The 21,539-nt window shown below is 43.8% G+C and overlaps 2 protein-coding genes across 2 annotated transcripts; both read right to left on the bottom strand.

The window, feature by feature from the left end:
* Window positions 1–833: 833 nt before the first annotated feature.
* LOC111957592 (uncharacterized) lies at window positions 834–2,224 on the bottom strand. Its single transcript, XM_070436765.1, has 2 exons — window positions 2,152–2,224; window positions 834–2,086 (listed from the first exon to the last, which is right to left on the bottom strand). Exons 1-2 carry the CDS (start codon window positions 2,222–2,224, stop codon window positions 1,437–1,439), a joined length of 723 nt encoding a protein of 240 aa, XP_070292866.1. The 3' UTR covers window positions 834–1,436.
* Window positions 2,225–8,858: 6,634 nt separating this feature from the next.
* Window positions 8,859–20,669, bottom strand: LOC111959726 (importin subunit alpha-3). Its single transcript, XM_023981511.2, has 17 exons — window positions 20,503–20,669; window positions 17,831–17,875; window positions 17,409–17,498; window positions 16,927–16,956; window positions 16,783–16,835; window positions 16,364–16,459; window positions 15,982–16,067; window positions 15,709–15,795; window positions 15,422–15,591; window positions 12,116–12,160; window positions 11,804–11,935; window positions 10,932–11,060; window positions 10,204–10,308; window positions 10,022–10,093; window positions 9,727–9,889; window positions 9,500–9,594; window positions 8,859–9,392 (listed from the first exon to the last, which is right to left on the bottom strand). Exons 1-17 carry the CDS (start codon window positions 20,569–20,571, stop codon window positions 9,294–9,296), a joined length of 1,566 nt encoding a protein of 521 aa, XP_023837279.1. The 5' UTR covers window positions 20,572–20,669; the 3' UTR covers window positions 8,859–9,293.
* Window positions 20,670–21,539: the final 870 nt, after the last annotated feature.

Genomic DNA, 21,539 nt, shown 5'->3' with positions numbered 1-21,539 from the left:
ACAAATATTAACACCATTGGACCACGCACCCGTCATACCGCTCAGGAAGGAGACATGTTCTGTCTCCAAGAGATGAATGTACTTTGGTCCGAAAAGTGCAACAGCAAAGGACCTTGTGAAGATGCTGGAGGAAACGGGTACAAAAGTATCTATATCCACATAACCTGAAAGGCCGCTCGGCAAGGAAGAAGCCACATCTCTAAAACCGCCATAAACCCAGACTACGGTTTGCAACTGCACATGGGGACGAAGATTGTACTTTTGGAGCAATGTCCTCTGGCTTGATGAAACAAAAATAGAACTTTGGCAATAATGACCATTTATGTTTGGAGGAAAAAGGGGGCTTGCAAGCCGAAGAACACCATCCCAACCATGAAGCACAGGGACTGGTGCACTTCACAAAATGGATGGCATGAGGAAGGACAATTATGTGGATATATTGAAGCAACATCTCAAGACATCAGGCAGGAAGTTACAGCTTGGTCACAGACCCCAAGCATACTTCCAAAGTTGTGGCAAAATGGCTTAAGGACAACAAAGTCAAGGTATTGGAGTGGCCATCACAAAGCCCTGACCTCAATCCTATAGGAAATTTGTGGGCAGAACTGAAAAGGCATGTGTGAGCAAGGAGGCCTACAAACCTGACTCAGTTACACCAGCTCTGTCAGGAGGAATGGGCCAAAATTCACCCAACTTATTGTGGGAAGTTTGTGGAAGGCTACCCGAAATATTTGATCCAAGTTAAACAATTGAAAGGCAATGCTACCAAATACTAATTGAGTACGTAAACTTCTGACCCACTGAGAATGTGATGAAAGAAATGAAAGCTAAAATAAATCATTATTTTTACTATTATTCTGACATTTCAAATTCTTAAAATAAAGTGGTGATCCTAACTGACCTAAAACGGGGAATGTTTACAAGGATTAAATGTCAGGAATTGTGAATAACTGAGTTTAAATGTATTTGGCTAAGGTGTATGTAAACTTCTGACTTCAACTGTAAGTGCACTACAATTGGGATATCTCTGGAGCAACACACAAACCACTCATCCTGTCTTGCCATTTAATTGAGGTATCACGAGATTATTGTAAGAAATATTTTGATGTACACATTGTAGTTGACTTGATTTAACAGAAGGCTTTTCTGGTGACTGTTAAATAGCTGGAGTTAAATGTCAGTCCTATAGTATTATTTATTACAGTATACTACATGTAGAGTTATAGAATGTCTTTGAAAAAGCTGTACTTTTAATGCTTATGGTGAAATATAACAGCTTCCAATCTGCTGAATGCATTTTGGGATTGAAAAGTTTGGTTTTCACTTTGTGGTACATGAGGCAGTATCTTCCTTTGAGCTTTAGCTGGGGTCAGGGTTAGTTCCAGAAGTAACGCCTGTGTTTTCTGTCAACTGTATCCTGCTGCATCAGGAAAGCTCTAATCACTAGGCACAATTAGCATTAATTCTATACCAAAGGAGTGTAACCTTACATCACCAGGTGCTTGGGTCCTTCCTGAAGTGAAGACCTGTCTTTCTGTCATGAGCTTGAAGGATGCCAGCTGTTGGTAGGTGTTCTCCCCCAGTGTGGAGAAGAGCTGCACCTCCACTGTCTGTGCATACAGGAAGCCTGCTGTCTTCCATAGTGAGGCGATCAGTTTGCTACTTAGGCCGTGTACCATCTGACTGAGCTTGGACAGCAGGGAGAAGCCCAGAGATGCTCCCCCAACAGGATTCACCCACACAGCCAGCAGGAGCACCACAGGGGGAGTGGGCTGGAGCTGCAGCAACAGATCATGGGCCCAGCCTCCAGGGTGACTCCCTGCCTCTGGCCTAAGAACCGTCATCAGAATGGTGGGCTTGGCACAGCAGAAGAACCAAGGCACCGGCTCTTCCACCAGCCCTTCGATGGTGCTCAGCAGCACAAGGGTGATGGAGAGGGATTTGGGCAGGGTTGGATTTACCAGCGCCTCCACCTCCCAGAACAGGTAGAACTTATCCAGTAAGACCAGGGGAGAGTCTTCGTCCTCCACGGCCGAGCCCAGAGACAACAGGTCCAGCTGCTCCTCCTGTGTGGAAGGGTGGCACCATCATATACAATCAAAGCTGAGGAAGTAATGTCATGACAATAACACTGACCCAGGCTATACTTACCTGCAGCTCCAGCCTCAATGAGTGGGTCATAGGCCAGAAACACCTCCACGTGTGCGGTGTCCAGGGCCCCCATGAAAGCCTCTATTCCTGGCAAGCACAAGCTCCAGCCCATGGAAGTACTGTTACACAGCCTGCCGGCCCTGCCTCACTAGGCCCTCACAGCTGGCCTTCTGCTCCCCCAGCTCTCACACCTTCAGGTAAACTATCCAGAAGACTACAAAATGGTAAATTGGTCAAAAGCATTAAATCCATTATTACAGGTAAATACTGGTAAAAGTGATAATGGTGCCAGAGGGGATGGCTGCTGTTTTTACAGGCTCCTAACCAACTGTTATTTTGTTAGTTTTTTTCGCAACTAATTTTGTACATAATGTTGCTGCTACCGTCTATGACCGAAAAGAGCTTCTGGACATCAGAACAGCGTTTACTCACCTCGACCTGGAGAAAGATTTTTTCTTCAATGTGTCCGACMCGAAGAATTAACTGCTTTGTCGACAAGGCCTAAATCTTGTCGACCACGTGAAGAAAAGATTGAGGAAAAGGGGGAGGGTGGGGTGTCTTGTAAGAATTTGCCGAGAGTAGGTAAACCACCACTACCCTCCGTATTATTGGCCAATGTGCAATCATTTGAAAACAAACTGGACGATCTATGATTAAGACTATCCTACCATCGGGACATTAACTGTATCTTAAGTTTCACCGAGACGTGGCTGAATGACGACATGCATAATATAAAGCTGGCTGGCTTCTCCGTGCATCGCCAGGACAGAGCAGCTACGCCTGGTAATATGAGGGGCGGGGGTGTGTCTATCTGCTGGTGTGTGATGTCTAACATTAACAAAGTCTCGAGGTATTACTTGCCTGAGGTAGAATACCTCATAAGCTGTAGACCACACTACCTACCAAGAGTTCTCATCTATATTATTTGTAGCCRTCTATTTACCAACACAAATCGATGCTGGCACTGAGACCGCACTCAACGAGCTGTATAAAGGCAAACAAGAAAATGCTCATCCAAAAGCGGCACTCCTAGTGACCGGGAAATTTAATGCAAACTTAAATCCGTTACCTAATTTCTACCAGCATGTCACATGTGCAACTAGAGGAAAACAAACTCTAGACCACCTTTAATCCACACACAGATGGATACAAAGCTCGCCCTCCATTTGGCAAATCTCACCATAATTCTATCCTCCTGATTCCTGCTTACAAGCAAAAACTAAAGCAGGAAGTACCAGTGACGTGGATGCTACGCTACAGGAATGTTTTGCTAGCACAGACTGGAATATGTTCTGGGATTCATCCAATGGCATTGGAGTATACCACCTCAGCCATCGACTTCGTCAATAAGTGCATCGATGACGTCGTCCCCACAGGGACCGTATGTACATATCCCAACCAGAAGCCATGGATTACAGGCAACATCCGCAACTCTCGGTAGCCGAAGTGAGCAAGACCTTTAAACAGGTGAACATTCACAAAGCCGCGGGGCCAGATGGATTACCAGGATGTGTACTCCGAGCATGCGCTGACCAACTGGCAAGTGTCTTCTGACATTTTTAACCTTTCCCTGACCGAGTCTGTAATACCTACATGTTTTTCACAGACCACCACCCTGTGCCCAAGATAGCGAAGGTAACCTACCTAAATGATTACCGCTCCGTAGCACTCACGTTGGTAGCCATGAAGTGCTTTGAAAGGCTGGTCATGGCTCACATCAACACCATCATACCGTAAACCCTAGACCCACTCCAATTCGCATACCGCCGCAACATATCCACAGATGACGCAATCTCAATCGCACTCCACACTGCTCTTTCCCACCTGGACAAAAGGAACACCTATGAGAATGCTGTTCATTGACTACAGCTCAGCATTCAACACCATAGCACCCACAAAGCTCATCACTAAGCTAAGGACACTGGGACTAAACACCTCCCTCTGCAAATGGATCCTGGATCCTGAAGGGCCACTGCCGGGTGGTACGGGTAGGCAACAACAGATCTGCCATGCTGATCCTCAACACTGGGGCCCCTTAGTGTTGCGTGTGCCAAGCACAACTCCAACACCATCATTAAGTTTGCTGATGACACAACAGTGGTAGGGAGGAGGTCCGAGACCTGGCAGTGTGGTGCCAGGACAACAACCTCTCCCTCAATGTGAGCAAGACAAATGAGCTGATAGTGGACTATAGGAAAAGGAGGGCCAAACAGGCAGTTTGTTCAATTGGCACCTCAGGTTAGATTGCACCGCTCACATGATGCTGCACAACACCTGAGTGACACTTCTTGTTGAAATAATATCATGACAGTTAGTGGTCTGACCAGGTCTAGAATGATATTTCGCTTAAAGGTGTTGATTAATTTGGAATTATCACGAAATTTAGGCTTCAAGTGTTAACTTCCTATTTGTGCGGCACTGTACAACAATAGACATAGCGTGTAACATAGTAGCCTATAACATGGACTTCGTTCACACCTAATATTTCTGGCATATATAATATTGTAGCGACCCGCACAGACAGCGGTGTGTTATGTGGTAGGCTATTAGTGGGTTGTGTTGTACTTACCAGTGTTTGCGGGGTCCGACATGCCAATCAACCTGCTATCTGCCAATCACGGGGATGCCTGGAATGTTCTGATGCCGGGCATCCTGGTGTTTGGTGGAGGGGGATGGAGCATTGGAAGTTAAGACCAGGTTTAGCCATTGTTCTCTCTTACGTCTGGGCTTCACAAGAGAAGGTCACGGTTGGCTTGTGGGGTATCTTTCGTTTATTTGGCGTGGGCTACGGCCAAACAGTAGCCTGTGTAAAGTTGGGTTAATAAACCTTCAATTCGTAAACTCAACCCTCTGTCTGGACAATTGTTCCTTTATGATCTAGTCAGGTCATTACAATATCTTAATTAACAAAATAAAACAAAAGCATTGAGACACTTTAAAAACGCTGCCGGAAGTCTTTGCTTTTGGAAGAAAACAGTGATGCCAGTATAGGCTGGAAAATAGAACCGAGTCAAAATTCGCCCAAGGATGAAAAATGGCAAAAGAACGTTGGCTAAACTGGAACACTAGCGCGAGCTCATAGCAAATGGATGGAATCGAACGATGACGCTTAGAATTCCATTTCGCCTAAATAGCACCAAATAATGTACACCTTTTTATTTTACCACTACAATCTGTTCTTTGGACGAAACCGAAAAATAACAACTCGTGCAGAAAGTCAACATCCGCACCTTGATAGGGCCAAGTGTGCTTATGTCTGCATATCGAGGTAGGGAAAAATGTCAACTTGCCTATTTCTGGTCTAGCGATCGATGACAGCAAGAGTACGCTGCAAAACTTTGATTCGAAAGATATTATCCTGATTAAAAAATGGTGTCCGACTTCAAAAAATCCCAAGCGAGATATTTGGCAAAATAGACACGTACATTTCCCTATAATAAACAATGGGACCTCATAGTTGCATGAGGAAATGTGTTTACATTTGAACTACCAGCAACGTGGGCAGGTCTCATTGCCAACAATAGCAAAGCAGGCATTGTGACGTAGAACAATAAACTGGGAATAGAACGTTCCGAAGGCGAGTTGGTGCCACGGTGCTCAATATAACTAATAGGAGCTGGCATTGTAAAAAATGCTTTTTCGTGATTACTTCCAACTATGGCAAGCAGCTGGGACATATGGTAATATTATGAAACTGGGCTCCACGGCGGATGCAAAGAACTAGTTATCAGAAAAATGCATTGTTAAAAATGTAGTGTCCAGCCTACCAGTATCCATCTGCCTGACACAGCTGGTTATTTGGGCTGCATTTCAACGAGGTTACTGTGCATTTTTAATGGTTTCAAACTTGGATAGATACTTTCAAAGTACAGTATGTTATTTTTAAAACACTCAGCGATGGTGGGCAGCAGCAGGCTCGTAAGCATTCATTCAAATAGCACTTTTGTGCGTTTTGCCAGCAGCTCTTCGCAATGCTTCAAGCATTGCGTGGTTTATGACTTCAAGCCTATCAACTCCCGAGATTAGGCTGGTGTAACCGATGTGAAATGGTTAGCGGGGTGCGCGCTAATAGCGTTTCAAACGTCACTCGCTCTGAGACTTGGAGTAGTTGTTCCCCTTGCTCTGCATGGGTAACGCTGTTGTCGATGTGTTCCAGGTAGGAGCGAGGAGAGGGACGGAAGCTATACTGTTGCACTGGCAATACTAAAGTGCCTATAAGAACATCCAATAGTCAAAGGTATATGAAATACAAATCATATAGAGAGAAATAGTCCTATAATTCCTATAATAACTACAACCTAAAACTTCTTACCTGGGAATATTGAAGACTCATGTTAAAAGGAACCACCAGCTTTCTCGTGTTCTGAACAAGGAACTTAAACGTTAGCTTTCTTACATGGCACATATTGCACTTTCTTTCATCTCCAACAATTTGTTTTTGCATTATTTAAACCAAATTGAACATGTTTCATTTATGAGGCTACATTTATTTTATTAAGTTAAGTGTTCATTCAGTATTGTTGTAATTGTCATTACAAATACATTTTAAAAATCGGCCGATCAATCGGTATCAGCGTTAAGATTATAATCGGTCGACCTCTATCCCGTTCCGTCCCCGGTTTGGTCCCTGACTATAGTATCTCAGTGTGCATGTGAATTACAACAGCCTATTTCCAATCATGTGCCTGCCTCTAAGAAACTTTAAATAAAGTGCACTGTTAAAGTAACCAAAAGGTGAAATACCCAATGGCTTGATGATACTAATCTTGAAAAAACGTACACTAAAAACKTAGAAATCAATCCGCCTTCATTAACACAATGGAAAAATCTAATCTTTTATTTTGAATAGCATGAGCGACCGAGAAACTAATTGATACAATTTRTGGGCAAGTGGCAAAATAATGCAGGCCTTAGGGATGGAGGTGTGAGCATGCGGGTCTGGGTAGATGAGATGTACATGTAGTAAAATATATACACTAATGCTTAACTTCTTTCACCATAGCACTGCATCAAGGATGTTATTTTTGACAAAGATATTGAAATGCTGCAAATGCCAGATCTGATCCTAAATGAAACCTCCAAGGCAACAACACAAAATGACAGACCATACCTGTARGTTTCACTATTTATTTTCTTGAAGACAACCTAGCCTGTAGATCCAACTCAACAGGATAACCAACTTCTTCCATTCCATTTTTTTTGTTGAAACCACATCTTTGCTAACAAGGAATGCTGCTGCTGCTAAAAAACAACCTATGTTCAACAGAAGGGGAAGATTGTGCACCTAAATGGAAAAGAGGGGGAAGGAGCAAGGGGTTGGGAGGTACTGCAAACTTAACTTGTTCATGAGTTTTAGATGAAGGAATAAGGCTCAACATGTATCATTGAGAACCTTGTCGAGGCTAGGGGGTCCAATCCCCGATACTTACTTTTCCCCAACTCAGGGGTGCCTCAACATCAGAGGCAGAACAATTATTGCCCCCCCCCCTAAAAAAAATATTTCTCAAATTCACTAAAATGGCTCAACATGAGTTGATCATGGCTACAACTGAATATAAAACAAAGATTGTGGTTGGATGATGCATATTGTTGGTGTTAGCAGGTATGATTTGAGAGTCTAACCACACCTTTTTAAACGACTTCAGACCTCTCACTCTGCAGTACATGTGCAAAACTGTTCAGATTCATCTTCAAATCAGAAATGTAGGTCAGTAGGGGAGAGGGAGACATGTAACATTTAAAAGAGCACAGTTTACAAAAAAATTAAAATCACTGTGTACACAGCCTAAAGAAACGAAAAAAAGTTTTAATTAACTGTGCTATAGTTTAGTACATGCAAAGGTTATGAATTGATGTTACATAAAAACTGCCATTTTTCATTCCCCCTTATGATAAGTCAAAGCTCAAAGCTATGGCAACAATACTGCAAAGCAGTGATTTTTGTTTCAAGAGAAAGAAAAAACATTAAATCATGCTAGGGGAGTATATAAGTCATTTGGTTGACAATAGTCATGTCAGAATTTCACAGCATCAAACCCATATCTGGTGCAAAGGTATGGTTATTGTGGGAAGGTGGAATATGATCCTTATCACCATAAGCAATGAAAGTAAAAGCAGGGGGGGGGGGAAATGTACACTGGATGCAAAAAGAAAAGCCACCAAATGCATCTGAATACAATGCACCCACTGCTCCACCTGCCAAAAGCAAAGTCCAGTGTTAATTAATACTAACTTAACAATCAAAACCCTTATGATAATTTTTTTTTTTTTTTCATTTCCAAAGTTCTTCCTTTCAGGGATTTTTATCTGCCTCTTTAGGAAGGCAGAATTCCTTCTTGTATTTTCCTTCGTTTGCGCTTCTYGGTTTTGTTCCTCTTATGTATTTTTTTCTCTCTGCATGCGTTCACATCCAGTCTTCTTGCACTCTCCAGACACGCACACACGCCACTCGTCCATTCTCTCGCACACGCGCAGCTGGACTCTGGCCCTGCCCACCGCCGCGGGGGGAGGGGGGGAGACGCCCCATCGAGGGCCTCTGGTTGGAGGAGATGAACCTGGCTCCTCAGCACTGAGTCCAGACATTCATACACAATGGGTCCATTCACACACACGTCTGATGGCGTGGCCGATTGGGGGATGGGCGCACAGGTGGCGCCCCCTCCGGTCGGAGGACCGCAGAATTGTCATATGGTTCATCTTATGCTTGCTTTGTTGGTTTTCCTTTTGTGTTTTTGGGATTTGTTGCCTCAATTTCTTGATTTTGATGTATTTGGTTCTCCCCGGGCTGACACCGCATTTGTTGTCATTGTAGTAGTTTTCCGTTTTAGTCGACATCTCCAATAACATGGAAGTTACTTGGCATGTCTCAACGCATTCGATGTAGATGTTTGTTTTTTTGCAACATGTAGCCACTCACTCACTCGCACCCACTCGCCATCTCAAACTTCATTTGGGCTGGTTCCCCCGGAATGCCAAATGAAATCCACACATTTTCTCAGATAAGATGCAGCCACGGATCCCACGAGCCAAGCACAATGGATCTAATTTCTCTCACACTCTTTCGCTCTCTTTTTCTCCTAATTTGTTTTATGTTGAACAGAGTGCTGCATCGCGAACAAAACTCCAGACTCCCGAGATGCCTTCTAGAACTGGAACCCCTCTGTTGGCACGTTGGTGGAGGAATTGAAGCCGTACGTTCCCCCCTGGATCGCCTCCGGAACCAGGCTGGAGTCTTCATCAATCTGAACATCAGACAATAAGTTAATCTATACCAATAAGACATTCCCCACAATGTAGTATGCAGTACCTTCCCCAACCAAGACATGACCATATTAGTGAACTGACTTACATCATCAGATGAGAAGAACTGATCAATAATTTCATACGCCAGTTTATAGATGTCTTCGTTCTCATGATTCTGGAGCTGCTCCACCTTCTCCAGACCTGAGGGGCAGGAAAGAGATAGATGGTTCAAGTCAAATCTACACAGCCACTGAGATACAAACACTATACTTCAACATAAACTGTAGGTAGGAACAATTATGTTTGAGAAGTAACAGTGGGCTGGGCGCTCACCTCCACACTCCTCGATGAGGTTGGCGATGGTCTCGGCTTCGTCGTCGGCCATCTTGAGGATGTTGCTGAGTCCGTCCAGGACCACCTGCACCACCTGAGCATCCTTCACTGTCAGCAGGTTACAGAATGGAGGGATCACCTGCTGCTGGATCAGGTACGCCACCTACAGGACCGAAGGAGAAGGGTCAGCTTTAGGGTTTACAAAATACATTTTTACAAAGTGGCAATTCGAGTGTATGGATGGATGTCAGGTGAGGTGTATGTGGTAAAGCAGGTAGGCCTCAGTTGAGCTCACCTGGTCCTTCCTCCCGCTAATTGTCAGGTTGCTGATGGCCCAGGCTGCTTCTTTCTGTGTTCCAAAGTCTCCCTGCAAAAACATTTGTATTAATATTTCACCAACATGAGATTCTCATTACTGCTTCATTTTGTGTGACAGAAAGCACTGATGAATGAAGCCGTGAAAGTGGTGAAACAGACCTTGTCCAGAAGGTGGATGATCATGGGTACCAGGTTGGCGTCGATGACGGCCTGCACCTGCTGCTGGTTGCCTGCTGTGATGTTGGACAGGAACCACACTGCCTCCTGCAGGATGGGAGAACAGCAGTACTCGGTCTGATTACTCCTTCAAGTGTTGTGTGATAGAGGCAGGGCTTACAGAGACTGAATAAGCAGTCAGTGTGTGCATGACTGCAGACATGGTGATTAGTTCCCATGTGGAATTCAAAGGAGTGTGGACTGAGCTAGATCAGACTCCAGGGGACTGCTCAGAGCTGAGGCCCCTGGTCGAGACGGGGTCCTGGAGGCGGGGCAGCGGCGGTCGTGAGGCCCTAATCATTGGCTCAGTCACTGAGGGAGGGACCTCTGAGTGACAGGCCTCAGATGCACTCCGATATCAGCAGAGACCCATGGGTCTTCAACGCCCACTATCCTCCACCCAGAAATACTACACACACACACTCACATCTCATACTCTACCCACTATCCCAGAACACCCCAAAATCGACTTAAAACTGCAATTTCCATCAGCTTTTTGATCCAGGTCTTCCATGATGTGAGTACCTAACTAACCTAATCACTGTGATTCATATAGTATTCACACTAGCACCATGTCTCTGATATCACCACGTCTAGCATGATCAGTCCCACTGACACACCTGCTGTGCTGTGGCATGGTGAAGCAGTGCATGTTTTACAGTGTGTGTTACCTTGTTGATCTTCTCCTTGGGGTGTGTGAGGAGAGAGGGGAAGTGTCCCAGGGCGTCACAGTTGAGCACCACCTGGGTCTGTTCATCTGTTCCAGTCACTATGTTGCCCACTGCCCGCAGAGCAGCCGTCTAGAGAAACACAGTCGAGTTCCACATAGCAGTCAATACAAACAACTCCAAGCATCAATGAACATTCATGCAACTAACTAAAGTAAGCAAACCAACCAATAAATGCAACCACCACCCAAAGAATGACTTGAGTATGAATATCAGCACAGTAAGCACCAGACTGGGGATCAGGGCCAGGAGTAAGACCCATTCAAGTCCTGAGCAGTATCACCTAGGGTCAACTTACCTACTGCACCATAGTAACTGGCTTACACCCCCCCCAAACAGGCCAGACAGGAATCCGTCTCCAGTGAAAACACCGCAGCTCAGGACAAGAGCTCCTTTCCTAACACTTGCCCCCCCCCCAAACATAACTTTCTTGCCACCACAGTGCACAGGTCTCCAAGTACTTGACCACCCCTAGCCACACACCCGTCAGTGTTTGCAGACCTGAAGGAAACTGATATGGGTAAGTAATATGATGTAATATATCCTTCTAATGAGCATAGAGAAGCCACCTCCATATTGCTTATACACCAATCTGATTCCATCACATCTGTAAAAACAGCTATGGTAGGGCAAAGGCTCAGTCCTTACAAAAGCAACCATTCCATTTGGTGTGCATCGGTCTTCCTGAGCCCCACTGAGTAGGATGAAGCTGCTCCTAGATGCTGATCTACGGACAGTTGTGTGGTTAATGATGGGATTTGGGGAGGCTAAGCTGATCCTAGATCTGTGGCCCACTAGCACCTGTGTCTCCGTACCTGGACTTTGACCTCCTGGTGGCTAAGCAGGGGCACCAGGTTGGGCACGATGCCCGAGTCGATGACCATCTGAATCTGCTCGTTGCCAGCGTCCGTCAGGTAGGACAGAGCCCACACCGTGTCCACCAGGATCTACAGGGGTCAAAGGTCCCAAAAACAAAATATTCACTCTCATTCATCAACACATGGATCATATCAATATCTGCTTGTGGCTATTAAATGGAGATTTTTTTTAATCAATATTATCAATGTCAACTTTTACTATTCGGGTTGTCTCTTTCTAGATACCATCATGGAATCAGGAATACTCACATTAACATCCGTGTGGTGGATCAGCACACAGAGAGCTGGAAGAATCTGAGAGAGAGAAAAAAAGGAGGGAGAGAGCAAGATAGTCAATGAGGGAGATGCCAACAAAATGACAGGAATAGGATATTCCCACTATGGATGTGACAACTGGACAATTTTGAAAACAGCCTTTTGGGGGGGGGGGGGTTCTGTTAACAATAATATTCATAAAATCCCATATGAATTCACAATGCGGCTGTGCTGCTGCCAGCAACAGTTTTCAGAGCATCCCCTTCAGATGGTTAGCATTGCACATGTACTACCATTACTGTACCTCTTAGAAAGTTGGCCTTCACTTCTCATTTAACTTGTCAAAGTTRGAAGTTTACACACACCGTAGCCAAATACATTTAAACTCAGTTTCCCAATTCCTGACATTTCATTTAAAATTTCCCCGTCTTAGGTCAGTTAGGATCACCACTTYATTTTAAGAATGTGAAATGTCAGAATAATAGTAGAGTGATTTATTTCAACTTATTTCTTTCATCACATTCCCAGTGGGTCAGAAGTTTACATACCCTCAATTAGTATTTGGTAGCATTGCCTTTAAATTGTTTCACTTGGGTCAAATGTTGTTTTGAGTAGCCTTCCACAAGCTTCCCACAATAAGTTGGGTGAATTTTGGCCCATTCCTCCTGACAGAGCTGGTATAACCAAGTCAGGTTTGTAGGCCTCCTTGCTCGCACACGCTTTTTCAGTTCTGCCCACAAATATTATTTTGGATTGAGGTCAGGGCTTTGTGATGGCCACTCCAATACCTTGACTTTGTTGTCCTTAAGCCATTTTGCCACAACTTTGGAAGTATGGTTGGGATCACTGTCTATTTGGAAGACCCATTTGCAACCAAGCTTTGACTTCCTGACTGATGTCTTGAGATGTTGCTTCAATATATCCACATAATTTTACATCCTCATGATGCCATCTATTTTGTGAAGTCCTCCTGCAGCAAAGCACTCCCACAACATGATGCTGCCACCCCCGTGCTTCACAGTTGGGATGGTGTTCTTCGGCTTGCAAGACTCACCCTTTTCCCACCAAACATAACGATGGTCATTATGGACAAACAGTTCTATTTCATCGGACCAGAGCACATTTCTCCAAAAAGTATGATCTTTGTCCCCATGTGCAGTTGCAAACCGTAGTCTGGCTTTTTTATGGCGGTTTTGGAGCAGTGGCTTCTTYCTTGCTGAGCGGCCTTTCAGGTTATGTCGATATAGGACTCGTTTTACTTTGGATATAGATACGTTTGTACCCGTTTCCTCCAGCATCTTCACAAGGTCCTTTGCTGTTGTTCTGGGATTAATTTGCACATTTCGCACCAAAGTATGTTAATCTCTAGGAGACAGAACATGTCTCCTTCCTGAGCGGTATGACGGCTGCATGGTCCAATGGTGTTTATACTTGCTTACTATTGTTTGTACAGATGAACATGGTACCTTCAGGCGTTTGGAAATTGCTCCCAAGGATGAACCATACTTGTGGAGGTCTACAATTTTTGGGCTGATTTCTTTTGATTTTACCATGTCAAGCAAAGAGGCACTGAGTTTGAAGGTAGGTCTTGAAATACATCCACAGGTACACCTTCAATTGACTCAAATTATGTAAATTAGCCTATCAGAAGCTTCTAAAGCCATGACATCATTTTCTGGAATTTTCCAAGCTGCTTAAAGGCATAGTCAACTTAGTGTATGTAAACTTCTGACGCACTGGAATTGTGATACAGTGAAATAATCTGTAAACAATTGTTTGGAAAAATGACTTGTGTCATGCACAAAGTAGACCGACTTGCCAAAACTATAGTTTGTTAACAAGAAATTTGTGGAGTGGTTGAAAAACAAGTTTTAATGACTCCAACCTAAGTGCATGTAAACTTCCGACTTCAACTGTAACTGCTGTTGCTTGCCTTTCTCTGACATTTTCCCAACTGTTAACGATGACGACGTAGTGGTGGCGAGTCAACTCCAAAATAATTGATTCAACTCCTTGCACGTTGACTCCCATTTCCGAGTGTCAAGATTAGATTCCACTAGGAAATCGACTCCTAAGATTCAGTATTTTTGGAACGGCGGAGACTTATTAGTTGCTGTACTTCCGAGAACACAAACAAGAGCTAGCGAGGGATGGAGAGAAAGGGGAGGGGCACAGTATAGGCAGGTCAGCCACCAGGCAGACAGAGTCAGAACCATGCACTAGACCCATCTATCAGCAAGCTGTATCTCACAATATTTGGGGCTTGCCATGTCTCGCAACTTCAGTAAAGCAGGGCCAATCATCACTGAATAGGTTAGGATATTGAGATGGAACACTTCGCTCTCTGACAGTCACACACAGTATCTGCGTGGGTTCACTTCACGCCATTCACAGGGTGGTAGCTAGGGAACCAAAACAGCGGAGAAGTTGAGCCTTGAGCTAAAATTCACCCACTATGCTGTTTACTTTCTGCATCTACTTCATATCAGAGTCTACCTTCAAATTACACAACTTAAATGTATTAAACTTTTATAGCGTGATCCAGTACATACAGAAATCTCAAACGGATTTAAAGCAACAACAAAACAAGCAATTTAAAAACAACAATTAATCATCATGAGTTGATCGACGGACAAGAGACTGAAGGTTGAGCAAGTTCATGGCTTGAGTGAGGTCAGCGGAGGGAGGAGGTCTGTCGAAGGGGAGAGCCTTTATAGCCCATCATCTAGTTAGGCTATAACACTGAAAATAATATGTTTTGTGATAACTGCACTGCGATTGTTTTCAATTAGGGATTCTTCTTAGCGTTAAGGATCCTAATTTCCCACGCCTTTTTTCTAAGGGGCTTATGGCAGTTTAGAGACATGGTCCAGTATTATTCAGCAGTGGTGCCTCTTCCACAGACATGCCGCTCTGAGCACTAAATCAGCGCTCATTTCCCCAGCTTAGAAGCACACCTGCTGGGTACTGACTAATCCTGCTCTCTCCCTCCATTCATCCCACTGACAACCAGCCAACTACTGATCAATTCCTCCATCTCTCACATGAGGGGAGAGTGACATTGGCAGGAAACAGGAATGTACAGCAGGAGCTAGGAGGACAGACAGATGGATACATATACCCCAGGGACACACACACACTGTACACTACTGTAAATAATGCTCAGATTCAACAACACACTGACAGACAGAGATTCAGAGACAAACTAACAGAGCCAGTAACTCCTGGATAGTGTCCTCAGGTCATTTTGCCAGGACAGATTGACCATAACTCAGGTGGCACACACACTCCCTCTCTTACCTCCTGGATGGTCTCCATGGGTGGCGGTGGGTCCTTGTGGCGGCAGAGGTTGACCATGACCCAGGTGACGTTACGGAGGAAGGTGATGGGGATAGAGGGGCTGATGAAGGACAGCAGGGGCTTCACCACGCCAAGACTGATCACATAGTCCCTGCACTGGGGGCCGTCGCCTACGAACAGACGGTTTCACAAACACTCACCGATAATGCCTCGAGACAAACATCAGAGAATCCCTGAGCCATTCCTAAAAATGTGTCCCAGACACATAGTGAAGGATCCAGACTCACCTATGATGTTGCCCAGGGCCCAGACCGCCTGTTCACACACGTTCTGGTGAGGAGACTGCAGCAGCCTCAGGAACAGTGGCACAGCATCTGCAGGAGAGGAAGTACTCTCAATATTCAATAGCTAACTCAATCAACAAAGACCATAAATAATCTACTTCTCAGGGTAACATAAACAACAAATCCAAGACTTGGTAGGCATGCCGATCGAAAATCCCACCTAGCCCCCAGAGAGTGCTGACAGTGGTAGCGCCGAGGTTGTGAGCTGGTACTTACTGGACTGGACCACTGCCTGGGTCTGCTCTGAGGTTCCTGAGGCAATGTTGGTCAAAGCCCAGGCAGCTTCAAACTGTAAAGATGGACTGGAGGCAGGAGTAAGATGAGGTAGAAAGAAAAAAGGGTAGAGAGAGGAAGAGAGGGGAGGGATAAAGAAACAAAGAGTGATGAAACAAGAAATGGAAAGGGTTGTTATGGTAATACAAGGGTTATGACAATCCTCACATCTGATTTGGGAAAATCCTGATCTTTCATCATCATCATCTGAAAAGATCTGTTCTCAGTGCAGTGATGCTTAGCTTACATTCACTGCAGCAGTGCTTAGGTCACAACCACTGTTGTGTAAGACAGAATATCTAGAACAAAGTAAAGCCCTGCTTACTTATCATCTCTGTCCAGACAGTGCACCAGGATGGGGAGAATGCCAGACTTGATCAGGTCATCTATGGGAGGGTTACGGTCACTAGACAACAGCTTCCTGCAGGGAGAAAAGGTTATTATTTCACACGATTGCACTTAAGATACTCAAAACACACAGACACAAAATAAAGGAATGTGAAATGTAGACATTGAGCTGTTGCGCAACACCGGTGCTGTTGAGTACAGACACGACATAGCAATACAATCGCACAACGATTACACAAAACCAGTGACAATGACACAGAACTAAGTCAGCATGCTCGCCGGAAACCATGAAACAATTAACTGCACAACATTATAGAGATGGTTTTTGGAACCATGTTTGAGTGTGAATCACCATGGCAACCAGCAGAGCCGGGTGTAGGAGGAGAGAGTTCCTACCTTGCAGCCTGCACGGCACTCAGCTGAACTCCCTGGTTATCACTGGTGGCATTCTGCAACACAACAGCACACAGGGGATCACATAAATGGGAAGGAAATCTGTGCCTAAGACATTTTTCAAACATGGAAGTGAGATGCACTTACTTGTACTATTGCTTCAAGAGAGGTGTTTTGCTGCAAGATAAAAGTAAGTACTTGGTTAGGGAACAATTTTATTTTGCCAATGTCAAACATGGCCAGAGGTATTGTCATGCGTTTGTTCGCACTGTGGCCACACATCAGGGTAATTAGTCAGGCCTTAAGAGGCAGTCCTGACCGGGAAAAATAAGTCAGAATGTATGGAGACACTAACCAGTCCCCGAGGAACGGCAACAGGGATAAAACTGTCACAAATCGGTACCAAAAAATGAGAAAAAAACTATACAGTCGATATTCATCCTATTTTGTTARTTTTTTTACTGCAACAGCAAGAGGTCCCCTCCCATTTGATTTGGACTGCATGTGGATATCTTTTAGCTAACACTTCTAGGAACTCAGTCTTACTGTAGATCTCAATCCCCATCAGTCATTACTTCAAGGAAGGACAGAAAGATGCTTTTTCAAAGTATTTGAACAGAGCCACATACCGATCTGAAGTCTCCGTCGGCATCAGAATCCTCACAGATGTCCTCGTGGGGCACGTTTCTCCTCTTCAGAAGGTGCTCGTCCCTTTTGTTCTGCATAGAGCAGGGCAAGACAGCTGTCTTAACATACATGTATCAGCATGGCAACAGGCTCAACTATTAAACAGGAATTTTAAACGGATACTTCGGGATGCTAGCAGATACCCATAGACTTCCAGTCATTGCGCTAACACTAGTTAGCATTGGCTCGTAAAACTACGTTCAGACAGGAGACAGACATAAAAATGGTATCCACAAGTTCATCGGACTCTTGGGAAGTAGGTGCCAAAATCCCGAAGTATCCCTTTAAACTCATATTCGATAACCCGATTGAAATGCATTTGTATCTTGTCTGACAGATTAAAGGAAAGAAAGTGAATGATTACCTTGCGGAGTTCCACCACCACCTCCGTCCTCTGTCTTCTCATCGTCTATAGAGGAGGAAACGCATACATTAGCCTAGTCCAAATATACACAGTGTGCCTGATTGTTTGTTGATACTTCCACAAACCAAGCCCAAAACATAAATCAGATGTTTATCCTCCCAATATGATGAGATGACGGCATCCGGTGTACTAATGCCTAGAGCTGTTCAGAGTCTGATTGTTCATTCATTTCCACCCACAGCCATGGATGGCACAGTGATAGAAGCAGCCTGCCATACCAATGCCTGAAATCACCAGCTCACACTAGGACACTGACACAATTTACATAGACTGACTTACCACAGATCTCAACTGCTCCAGGGCTGGTGTTGGGTATGTTATGGTTCATGTTAATATTGGGTGGTAATACAAGGGACCATTTTCAAGCACCTGATTGACAGACATGACATTTTTGATAAGGCCTCATTAAGTAATTTGCTGTCATAACATACTGGCCATTAGCCATTTGTCATGATAGGATTAAGTTAAATTCTTCCTTCGGTCTAGAAGGGCACTACCCATTTCCTTCTTAGAAAATTCTTATATTCCCTCTCCACAGTGAAATGGGAGACAGTTCAGMACTTCTATCATGTCTTGGTGTGATTTAGCCTAGTTATGCACATTAGTTGTTATTCAAGCAATATGCTTGTTCCCGCTGCAAACAATGCCCATGCCGTTAATTAGCCATATTACTTCATTAAAAAGAGGCAGGCACTTCTTGTTAAACCGGATACAAAGACAACATGACTTCCTGACCATCTAGCTGAAACACCATAACACATAGGCCTAGCTAGTATAGGTGTTCCTCTATCATCCGTTTCCCTTGCCTATAATCATGTTGCTTCCACTAGTTTGAACTGAAAATGTAGCTAARTTGAAGAAGCCTTGGGTGTTGGTGTGGTGCCCTCCTCCCCCAAACTTTTACAGATGTGGTGCAAACTAGCTTTGGGACACATCAGGAGTCAGTATTGGTTGGACTCCCAGAGTGTAAAATAACCCTACCACAATATAGCCTGCTTCACAAAAAAAAAAATCATTCCCTGTCAACAAATGCATGTGTATAATCTCWAGGAACTCTACATACCAGATGTAAAAGTGAAATGTGTCCCTGCTATCAAATAAACGTCTGAATCCAACTTGTCTGAACAGCACCATATTACTGTTTAGTGAGACAGTGGGCTGCCATTAGACCACRCACACGAGACTTCCTACCACAGTACACAGCATGAATATTGTGCAGTTCGGTCAAAAGTTAGATTAAGATTTTTATTTGATAGCGAGGGTAACATATCACAATATATCTGATAAATAGAGTTCCTAGAGATTATACATATGCATTTGTTGACAGGAAACTGATTTTCTGTCGCCACCCAGCAGAACGATTTACAACTAAGGGAGTACAACCAATACACTGACTCCCGATGTTGTGTTCCAAAACTTGGGAAAACACTGGTTAGTATAATGTAAAGCTAATGTTAAACTCTACACTTGTTGCCTATCCATCCATCTACCTCACAATGGTTATAACTTACGTTATGGGTCTGCCAAGGACTGTAAAGGGGCCCTGACCAGCTAAATTCCGCCGTTGTTTTGATGAGCTACGCTAGCAGGTTAGGTACTAACCTAGCTACCGTCAACGGGTACTGGCTAACTAGATATAGTGTAACGACCCTGGGTTTATAAACGCGGATTTCGACTCTGCCGCTTAAGCATGCATTTGTGGCACAGTCGATAGCGCGCTGGACTTCGGCTAGAAGGTTGAGGGTTCGAGACTTGCTCCATTACAATAGTTAAAGATTTGTAGTTAAGGACGCTGCTAACGAGTACGGGTAAACATTTCCCATTACATTTGACACTTTGAACTTTATGTTATGACAAACTCAGTATTGTGGCTAACTTAGCTGACCAGCTAACGTTAGCTAGTATAGTTGAGGTTCTTACTGCGTAATTTTTTGAGGTCATTAGTTATCTAGCCAAGTTGGCCAACGGTACCCACTACTTTCAACATTTTACTGGCTACTTTGATATAACTAACGATGTATACCATCTGATAATTGCGTATAAATTAGTTAACTAGCAAAGTACAACGTTAGTCGGGGAGGGGTGGTACTATAGCTGGCTAGCTAACGTTAACTAATCCAACCCACTGAGATGGCTGACTAGCGCCGTTGTTTGAAAGGGATACGAATCTCGTTTAATCAAATTATCCCCCGAAAAGATGTGGTTAGGTATGTCAATTCCAAACCTCAACACCAAACTGGGTGGGCTCTCTGACACAGGTACCTAACTACATTTCAGATGACAGTCAAATAGCAAATCTAGCAATCTCGAACAGCGTGTTTGCTATCACGGCCTGTAACGTTAGTTAGCTAGCTTAGATGAAACTGGAAGTCATTGATAGTTCGGTTAGCATGGGACGTTTCACGTGTTAATGGTTACTTTTATTCAGGTTCAGAAAGTCGGATGGATTGATAGAAATTACTTGATCTATTTGACGATCAGATAAGGCCTGGTTTGGGCTGGGTGCAAAGTTCCAGATCCTGAAAATTACAAACGACGTCACACAGCGCAGCCCCAAGCCACAAAATAGCGCATACGAAAAAGGACCCCTCGACGGAATCAGAATACTTTACCTCCAAATCGCGACCCTTGTTCTTGAAATTCTTCAGCCGCTGGTTGTCTAGTTTCTCGTTGTCAGCCATATTAGCAATTTTAGCTATGTTTTAACACCGTTAGAAATTAATTAGCTAGCAGCTACTCCTTTCAAGTTCTTTTTTTCTCAGGCCTTTCAGTTACCGGACTATTTTTTGCTGGTCTGTCCGCGGTGCATACTGGGAATGCCGGTGGTAGAGGCACAGCCTCGCTCTGGCGTAGAAGGGTGGGGAATTCCCCTTATTGCTCACTCATTGGTCTTGCGAAATAGGTTATTATTCTATTAAACCCTCACTAGGTTGCGCTGTGGTAGTTCAGACCACCACACTGTATCTCCGATTATTATCATCAATAAATTCTACAAATAGTGGGCATGAAAGTTATTCTATAGTCTCATGATTGATTAACGTTATGATCTGTCAATGAGTCCATTCTGGTCAAGCGTTAGACCTAAATAGTTGCTAGTTCTATACTGATATATAGACTTCTTCCATATCGGTGCCCATCAGTAATACATATCAAGTTATGTTTTAATGCCTTTTGGACCCTGAAACTTTCAATAGTAATCACTATGGTAACAATCATAAATGTCGCTAAGCACCAACTGCCAATGTCAAATGTCAAAAGTGTTATTTAACTTCACAATCTTTTATAATTACAATATTACACACAAGGACAACATACGATATACTAAATTACACTGCATATCTATATCAATTGATACATTAACGTTAACAATGTGAATGGACATTCAGAATAGGCTACAAGCACATAGCTTGTAACATTACAACAGTAAGTTAACGTTAGTCGTTAACGTTAGCTATGACTGTTATAATTAGCGAAAGTAAGATATATATACCATCAAATATGTTGTTTTCAACATAAAACAACTATGTTGTGCATTATAGTGAGCTTCATAGTGTATAGACCAACATACCTGCAGGTCCATTTGCTGAACACTTAATTAATATTTCCAGGGCAATACCAAGTTGTCTAAATTGCAAAGTTCTCCAGTTTT

Source organism: Salvelinus sp. IW2-2015, linkage group LG4p (assembly GCF_002910315.2).
Source record: "Salvelinus sp. IW2-2015 linkage group LG4p, ASM291031v2, whole genome shotgun sequence".
NCBI classification, from domain to species: domain Eukaryota; kingdom Metazoa; phylum Chordata; class Actinopteri; order Salmoniformes; family Salmonidae; genus Salvelinus; species Salvelinus sp. IW2-2015.
The sequence above is the reverse complement of the archived record's forward strand: the minus strand, read 5'-3'. Positions and strand labels throughout refer to the sequence as shown.